This window comes from Barbus barbus (assembly GCF_936440315.1).
Source record: "Barbus barbus genome assembly, chromosome: 39".
Taxonomy (NCBI): domain Eukaryota; kingdom Metazoa; phylum Chordata; class Actinopteri; order Cypriniformes; family Cyprinidae; genus Barbus; species Barbus barbus.
Genome location: NC_136717.1, coordinates 15,835,206 through 15,844,808, shown reverse-complemented (window position 1 = coordinate 15,844,808; position 9,603 = coordinate 15,835,206). Strand labels below are relative to the sequence as shown.

The 9,603-nt window shown below is 38.8% G+C and overlaps 1 protein-coding gene across 5 annotated transcripts in view; it reads right to left on the bottom strand.

The window, feature by feature from the left end:
* Positions 1–1,374: 1,374 nt before the first annotated feature.
* LOC306858739 (podocan) overlaps positions 1,375–9,603 on the bottom strand; it is a 46,098-nt gene continuing 37,869 nt past the window's right edge. For 4 of the 5 annotated variants that reach the window (XM_079399422.1, XM_079399423.1, XM_079399421.1 and 1 more), the window contains 3 exons: positions 4,842–4,923; positions 3,623–4,538; positions 1,375–3,126 (listed from right to left, as the gene is read on the bottom strand). In XM_079399422.1, coding sequence (XP_079255548.1) covers positions 2,025–3,126; positions 3,623–4,538; positions 4,842–4,908 — 2,085 coding nt within the window. In that variant the 5' untranslated portion in view covers positions 4,909–4,923 and the 3' untranslated portion in view covers positions 1,375–2,024. Of the gene's footprint in view, positions 3,127–3,622; positions 4,539–4,841; positions 4,924–5,198; positions 7,274–9,603 lie in introns of those variants that run through there. The other variant, XM_079399420.1, reaches the window with a different exon arrangement.

Here is a 9,603-nt window from a genome sequence, read left to right as displayed (position 1 = left end):
TAGTTAGAAATGCTTCTTTGTAATTTCAAATTAAAGCAGAAATCATGACAAATAATTATAGGTATCAGCTTTACTTCTACCTTATTTCTCCTTACTTGGTGGACATTATGTAAAACCTGTCACAGCTTACTCACCCTCCCATTTGTGCAGTGTAAAAAAAACTTTCACATTGCACTGGTTCTAAATTACAGGGGTCAGGGTCCTTCTGGACTGTAGGGAGGTTCTGGAAGAGTCCTTCACCTTCCTAAAATCCTTCTTTTTTTCTGTCTTCCTCTCTCCTCTCTCTCTTTCTCTCTCTCTCTCTCTGCAGCTGTCTCCCAGTGCCACGTAGCTTTCCTGCATTATTAGACTGATGGAATTTACCAACCCTACACATGAAGCTGCTATTTGCTTTCTTTCCATCTCATTTCTCTCTCACTTTGTCACCCCCTTCCCCTCTCTTTCGTTGTATTCCCTGACTCATTCTCCGCTTACACACACTCATATGGTTTGCATAAACAGTCTCACCTAATTGAATGTAAAGACCTCAAGACTTTGGCAGCACCCTGTCAAATTTGGTCATATCCTAGAGCAGGCACATCATTTGCATCTGCTTTCAACAGGTCAGAAGAAATTAAACAAGAGCAGACATTTGAGACAAAAAGCAAATAAGCAAATATTCAAGATTGGGGAGATTTCAAACAACGGTCATCAATAACGCATGTCAAAGTGCCGAAGATAAACAAATCTATTTGTGCACAATAGTTCCTAACAGATCATGTTAACTTATTTGCTATTTATTTTAGAATAACCAGGAGAACTATTTAAAAAGTATGATGTAAAGTTTTGTATGGCGAAGCATATTTAAAGTATACTCTTCTGTCATCTAGTGGTGAATACAACCAAGTACAAGAGTCTCTCACAAGGTAGTATTCTCCTTAGTTATGGTCTGGTCCTGCATGAACATGAGCAGGGAGACACTCAATAACTTTCTTCCAAACAGGTTTGTTTGCAGTGGCAAAACACACACACGTTGGAATTGCTGTAACTGGCGTAGACACACTATGCAAGTCCCATGTGTGACAGAGAAAAACAGCCAAGTTCACCTCATCCAAATTCTGAATAATGCGCTTTTCTTCACTTCAAATCTTGCAAGAATAATCGCAGCCAAGCAGCAAAACCTGCCAAGCGTTTACCAAGAAAAATATAACAAGAATTTTCAGAAAAACACTTTTTTCACTATGAATAATGAAAAACATATTGACAATATTTTATATGCTTGTCATGATGAATATTCTTGTTGAAAGCTGTTATAGCTTGAAATGAGCTGAAAGGTCATGGCAAACCAGAACTGATATAACACTGGCTCAAGAAAGAGATAGTAGACTGCCAGGTTAAGAAAATGGGTGTTTTATTTTCAAAAGTAATAGACTTAAAAATGATGAAATACACTTATAAAACATCAAATAAAAACAATGTAATCTCAAAACAACTGTCTTGGGATTCATCCAAGCAAAACAGCCTTGTTCTCTATGGGTTTTAGCAACTAGTCACATTTCAGTGATGTAACGGTTATAAAACATCAACACAGCCAATGGAGGTCAAGTAACCCAGGCCTCAGACAATGAAATCCTGTTATATTTTGGCTTTTAATAAAATCAGTTAAGCATAAAGAGGAAGGAAGGTACGGGAAAAGGGACATTAGGACTCAAATCTGTGTCCTCATGAGCACAACTATCAGGAGCAATGCATTTACACACAGTTCAAACTTCAAAATCCTATTTTGTAAACTTTGTAGATCAGGGCTGGGACACATATTTTGTCTTATATGACAATTGTTTGCAGTCAATGTAGATTCCTCGTCACTAACTGCAAATTTCAGACTTTTGTCCTACTGAAAGTTCACCAATTTTCTCTATCATTGTAACAGATACTGCTGGCTCTAGGTCTTCAGTGCAGACAAGAAAGAAAAACCAAGCTGAGACCTGTAAATTCCACTTCGACCCATATGTTGACCATTTACAGGGATTCCAAATTGGTTCAGTTTAGTAAAATTGCACCACCTGAAAGCCTCTGAGGCAACGGAAGGCCAACGTGTCCAGATGGCCCAGATCTATCAAGTTATATTCCAGGTGAACCCTGACTAGGCGGCTGAGAGGAGACTCATTGCCTCGACCCCAACAGAAAGCATCACGTGGAATTACACTGATCTTGTTGTGCAAAAATGTTGCAGAGTGGAGCCATAATGGGAGCTGCCTTGGTACCTGTTGTAAGGCATTGTGACTCATGTCTAGCTGATGCAGAAGTGGAAGAACCCGGAAGGCACCAAGGGCCACTTTAGTGATCTTGTTTCTTGCTAGGCCTAGGTGCTCCAACTGAGGCACTGAGATAAAAGCATCCTTGCCAATGCTAGAGATGAAGTTTCCCTCCAAGTTAAGGGTCTTTATGCTGCGGGGTAGATGGAGAGGAACCTGCTTCATTAAGTTGCCCTCTAGATTTAAACTCTCGAGGCGACTGGCATTCAGTAGTGCTGCCTTCCCAAAACCTTTATCGGTCAATCTATTCGCACTTAGATCCAGGACCTGCAGCTCCGCTTTACCCCAGAACATGTCTCCTTGGAGGCGTTGAATGCGGTTGCCTCTGAGATAAAGTTCTCGAAGACTGAGGGGAAGCTGCAGGGGAACAGAAGCAAGCTGATTGTAGGAAAGTGTAAGTGTCTGAAGTTTGCCCAATGGTAGAAGAACTCCTGGAGGGATAGTAGATGATTTGTTCCCCAGGCTGTTGTTGCTTAGGCTGAGGATCAGCAGGTTTGGGCAGCGTCCAAAGGCTGCGTCGGACATCACATTTACCTGGTTCCCATCCAGCCGTAGCTCCTCTAGAGTAACAGGCAAGTCACTCGGGATACTTTGGAGAAGGTTCCGCTCCATGTATAGTCTCTTAAGATTCTTGATCCCTTTAAAGGAACTCTCGATCGTCTCGTCTGTTAAATGGTTGTTGCTTAACACCAGGAACTCCATGGAGTCATACTCAGAGAGCAACTTCAATTGAATGCTATTGATGTGGTTGTTCATTAAGAGAATGTAACGGGAGTTGTAAGGAATTCCGTAAGGTATTTTGTCAAGAGTTTTGTCGGAACACTGCACAACCCTGGAAAAGAAGAGATCATGTCAAATTACAGCACGTAAACTGAACGTTTTCCAGTGCAATGCTCTGCGGCATCAGGAGAATTCTTAAAGGGACAGTTCACCCAAAAATGAAAATTCTGCCATTAATTACTCACCCTCATGTCCTTCCAAACCCGTAAGACCTTTGTTTATCTTCGGAACACAAATTGAGATATTTTTGATGCAATCCGAAAGCTTTCTGACCCTGCATAGACAGCAACGCAACTGACACGTTCAAGGCCCAGAAAGATAGTAAAGATGCCATTAAAACAATCCAAGTGACATCAGTGGTTTTTGTACACAATGAAAACAAAAATAATGACTTTATTCTATTAACAATGTCCTTACTACCTTTCTGGGCCTTGAATGTGTCAGTTGCGTTGCGGTCTATGTCTATGCCGGTCTTACGGGTTTGGAAGGAAAGAATTTTCTTTTTTTCCACTTTAAGCATGTTTGTTTAAGATTTAGTAGCCACAAACCTCCCATAGCAGGAACATTCTGAGGGACAGTAGTGATCTTCAAAATAAGGAAAATACGAAGGTGTTGTTGGCTTCATTTTTCTCTCTCGTTTGAACTTTTTCAGTTTCTTTGCTTTTTTCATAACTTTGGTCTTCTTCGCCTTTACTTTGAGGACCTTTTTTTTCTTTGCTTTCAGTGTCATATTGTCTTTAGGTTTCCGTTTTGATTTGACCGTAAATGTAGGGGCCTTTGCAGTGGGTCCTGCCCTTGCTGCCATGGCTGTGGCATCAACACTCACTTCCTCCAGTGGGTGGAGTTTAGAGCTGTTCATCACATGGAGCTCCACTCTCAGATCATCATTCGTGCTGCTTTCATTTACTAGTAAGGTGTCTCCGGTCACCTCAGCAGTTGAATTGACAGTGTGAGGTTTTGTGGTTGTTTCAGTAGTTGCTGCTGGTCCTTGTGAAGTGGAGGGGAATGAGGAAGGTACAGTAACTGACTTTGTATGCAAGTTCAGGACAGGTTGGGAGGCGGTGGCCATGGTAGGTAGAGTGGCATTCTGATTGACAGTTGGAGGTAGCTGTTCCTCACCCTCAATTTCTTGTGAATGGCTGGTATTCTGTGCAGTAACGATGGGTTTGGTTAAGATTACATCTGACATGTCGTGTTCATCCAGATTCCGTCCTTGCTGCTCCTCTTTTTCTACTACTTCTTTGTCTTTTACATCAGTTTCTCTTGTTTGTTCCACACTTTTTGTTTTCTTCATACCATGTTCTTCAACTGTGTCCGTTTCTTCTTCCGTCCCGTTCATTGTGACCTCTTCATCACTTCTTTTCTCCTCTTCAGTGTCGAGAGCCTCCATCAAACGATCAAGTCTCTGCTCTGCCCAAAGTTCACCTTCTGCTGATACGTTCTGCTTGACTGTCACATTTACACCTATAAGAGGTAATAAACCTTTGTGAACTTAATGAACACAAAATCTCCCTCATACCTGATGATTCATTTGCTTTTAGGACATTTGACAACCGTAATACATTAAATGACTGCACTGTGAGTTAGGGACATTACAGACAGACAAACTAAACTTGTTCCATAATACAATTGAACAATTTGTGTTTATTTCTTCTGAAATAGCCTGTCCTTAACCTTAAATGACAAACTTTACAATATTAAGTAAAAGCAATAATTTAATCAAAAGTAATTCATAAATTAAATAATTCAAATTTAAAGAACACTTACTCGGCTGAAGCACAAAAGTGTGTACAGGCACAGCGAAAATCCAAACCAGCATCATGAGGGGCTTCATTTTTGGCTAAAATAGCTAAAGAGAGGGAAAAAAAAAAAAGAAAGTCTAATTAACTTGAAAAGCAGATTGTTAAAAATTTATTTGTCTGCCGTAAAATTCTGTGGCGATCAACCAAGCTCCCAGAAACTGAAATAAAATACTCATGATTTTCTAAATGGCTGACAACCACAATAAAAGGTGCCAGGAAGCATCTGAACCGGTTTCCATTTACAAGCCATAACTGATTGTGTGAGCAATAAATCCAAATCTTGAGATTTTTTAATGAGATCGGCCCGCCAGGCGCAGCTTACCTGGAGTGTGTTCAAGGTGAATATGTAGCGTCCTTCAGAGGTTTAAGTTCTTTTACTCTGCAGATATGGAAGACATGCTGGCTTCCTGTATTGCATAGACTGTCTCTACACCACTGAGACTGACACACATACACAAACAAATAGATGCGCATCTGGACTAATGGACCCATTTAAAGACTCTCCTCTTCTCCCTAATGCAAATTCCACATATACACTCAAAAAAAAAATGATACACTCTTGAATAATAGCTCTCTTCAAAAGACAATTATCATTACGGGAATTTTCTCACTCACACACTAGATCCAGAAAAATCTAACGGATCAATTCAGGGGGACGGAGATAGCCATAGTGGATAGAAAGGTCAAAGGTCAGGATTCACTTTAGGATAGACACTATTTGCTTTACTTTCACAAATACTGGTGCCGACTCACTGGCACCACAACGACAAGTGTTGCCTTAAAAGGGTCTGTGGCCTTTGACCTTACAACAGGTTTGTATTTAATCACATAGAGCTGTGTGAAGTGGGACAAAATGTTTGGATGAAGAAAATTATATTCAAGACTGAGAATTCAAATGTTCAAGAATACGTCATTGTAAAAGCCATTTTGTTCCATCACTAATCATGAATTTCAGATAAAATATTTTCTTAGAACTTTCTTCACTTTTCTGAAACATTTTTGCAAGCCACTGCCTAATTCTGACTCCAGATGCAAGTTTAATCAGCGTGTGAGGAAGGAAATAAAAAAATGATTAAAGTAAGATGTTTGCTGTCACCACCAAGCAGCAGGAGAGGAATACGTGAGCTGGCAGGGAATCAGATATTTGGGCAGAGTTTCACGGTGTCCGCATAAAGACTTTATCAGGTCATGTCAGTACTACTTTATTCTGACTCAAATTCGTCTAGATTTTTTGAAAAATATGTAAGGTTTGAAATTAATTAGGAGTTTTCACATTTTTGGGCTACTTAATGATATGAAGAAACGTATATTTTAAGATTCGTTTATGTAAAAAAAGATATTGAGATTGTCAATACATGGTGTTTAAAAATGTAATAATTGGCATTATGCACTGTACTAACCAAATAAATATGATCTGAACCATTTACTTCAAATTAATTCATAAATCTAAATTATCTGTATAATACTTCACAATACAAATTGGCCATTTTCACAATAATATTTTACACTTTTTCTATCCGACATTTTCCATGGACCCCTGGAGCCCAGTTTGAAAACCCCTACTCTAAATCACTGCCGTAAAGACAAGTATTTCTAGCTAAATAAATGACCAACCATGTGGTCCCTCACAGCCTGACATATGTCTGTCTTTCACATTTGTGAAATCTGTTTTCACTATGCCCGAGTCTTGAAAAAATTGTGTTTCCAGTCAAGCCTGAGCTCTACGGATTATCAATCCGTAGTCTACAAAACAGACAGAAGACACCATAACATCACGTTGGTGATGTAACTTGTATAAATAATCCACATTCATTAAAATCTAATGCTCCAAGTGGCCCTAAATGACTTGAATGGACAGCACAACAGTATGACAGAGTGAAGAACAGCTTGTGTCTTATAGATCAAAGATTTCAATGAAAACCATTTTTTTTTAATGAGGATTAGACTATATTAGAAAATACATTGTAAATACTTTAATATACACATCACCTAAAACACAGCGAGTACTTTTTAAATATACACTATTAAAATATATAGACATATTAAATAATTTAATAAGTTACTTTTTAAATATTAGTATTTTTAAACATAAAAAGAAAGCATTTTCACCGCTAAATGTAGGCATTTTTTTTTAAATACATGAAGTTCTAAAATAAACCACCAGGGAACATTAGAGGACCATTTAACATTTCAAATGTTCACCCTGATGGACCACTCTGTTGTGTTATGTAAGAATTTAGGTCGGAAAGTGTATATAGAAGCGGATTGTTTCACCAACAAACTTTTCCAGTTACTTGTTTATAAAGTGCTACTGGCATCAGCGCACGTAAATACAATAAGACTCTGAGAAATGTGATTCTTTATCTTTGGTGTCACTACCATCATTCTGAGATCTACATGGACAGAATGAGGGAACGACACAGACTTGAGAAAAGAAAGGATAATGTTAGTCTTACTATCTGCTGGGATGAAGAAAGAAACTGGGGCAGCTTGTCCCAGACAGACCACCTGATTGGAAAACGGCAACAGGGTTGGAGTAGAAAAAAAGTTTGTTATTTCATATACAAATAAGGAGAGCTTATATCAGGCCTAAATATGATCTGAAAGCTGTATTTTCAGGCCTTATACCATTATTGCTCCTTATCTAAGATGGCGTCAATGGTAAACCCTTTACATTTGTTGAAAGACACCGATGACACAGCTAGACTCAACACTAAACCTTTTGTTAGCTCTCTTTTGTGCATGTGCTAAAGCTGTAATGACGCACACCTGGTCAGGAGACAGCTGAACGGCCAGCTATCCAATTACATTTGCTCAAAAGACTAATTTCAACACGGCTTGTTGTTTATGAATGCAAATATTCTAAAATTAAAGCTGACAGTCTGTACTTTATCCGAGCAGCGATGAAGTCAAAGAGAGATAATAGAAACCTCATGGCTGATTTTCCAATTCAGACCTGAAACAAAAGCGAATATTTTGGCCTTCAGATGGACTAATTGATTGCACTTTTTGTTGCGAGTGTGTGCAGACTATAAACACATATGGATCAATCCACTCGATAACCACACCAGCACTGCGCGGAAGTTTCCACTACAGCTTGCTATTAAATGTGTACCCTGAAGGTTAACCAATCATTTAGACTCATGTAGGGGCTTCAGTTTTGATGCACACTTTTAGTGTATGAATACAGACAAACACTTAAAGGGATAGTTCACCCAAAAGAGATTTTGAAGCTAAATAAAGTGCATCAATCCATCATAAAAACTCCACATGGCTCCGGGGGTAAATGAAGGCCTTATGAAGTGAAGTGATGCATTTGTGTAAGAACAATATCCATATTTAAAACTTTATAATCTGTAATCTCCAGGTTCTGCTAATTGTCGTACGCGCATCCATGAGAGATTGGCATTCCAGCAGATGACGCGAGTGTGGCGTAAACTCTGGTGAAATATCGTCTCCTCTTGGCTTATATAGAACTCCTCAGATTTTCCTTTACAAATCCTAGTTTTGTACTTCTAATTCATGAACTGTGTTTAGCTCTCTCCTCTGCGCTTCTATGTTCATCACTTCTCATGGAAGCTTATGCTATGCTTACGACTGGAACGCCACTCTCTCGTGAACATGCATACGACAATTAGAGGAAGTTAGAGATTACAGTTTATAAAGTTTTAAAATATGGATATTTTCTTACACAAATGCTTCACTTCTAAAGGCCTTTATAAACCCCCCAGAGCCCAGCACTTTCTGGGGCTTCAAATTCTCCACCATCAATCACTACCATTATAAAGCTTGGAAGTGCCAGGATTTTTTTCTTTTAATAGAACTCTAATGGTATTCATCCGAAAGAAGAAAGTCATGTACAGCTAGGATGGCTTGATGGTGAGTAAATCATGGGGTAATTTTAATTTTTAGGTGAACTATCCCTTTAAGTCCATACTTTGATTTTGGCGCAAACACTTAGTTGTACGCCTTCAGCCAAATGCATAAACCCAAAATATAATTCAGTTTTGATGCAAATGCATAGAATGTGTACAGACAAATGCATAAGCCCAAAGAATAATTCAGTTCTGATGCGAACGCTTAGCATAAGCATACAGCCAAATGCATAAGCTTAAAACATAATTCAGTTTTCACGAGAACACTAAGCATATTGTTGTACAGCTGTAATTCTGTTTTGACACAACCCTTAGCGTATGCATACAGCCAAATGCATAAGTCCAAAGTTTACTTAATTTGTGATGCAAACGCTTAGCATATAGCCAAATGCTTAAGAGCAAAGTATACTTCAATTTTGACGCGAATGCATAGCGCATGTGTACAGCCAACATATATTTCAGTTCTGAAGCGAGCATTTAGTATAAATGTGCAGCCAAATGCAGTCCAATGTATACTTCAGTTTTGACGCAAACACTTAGTGTACACGTATATCCAAACGCTTAAGCCCAAAGCATACTTCAGTTTTGACATGAACAGCCAAATGAATAAACCCTAAAATATACTTAAGTTTTGACGCAAACATTCGGCATACACACACAGCTGACTGCACAGACGTTATGATTTGTGCAAAAAATCAGATTAAGATTTTTCTAATTCAAGGTGCACTGATTCAGGTTAAACCACACTGGGTGAATAAGATGCAGGGTTTTGTGCTTATAACACCATGAACAAACATATCACAACTGTACATTGAACAAAGTGATGGACAAACAAAGTCTGAGGTCAGAAAG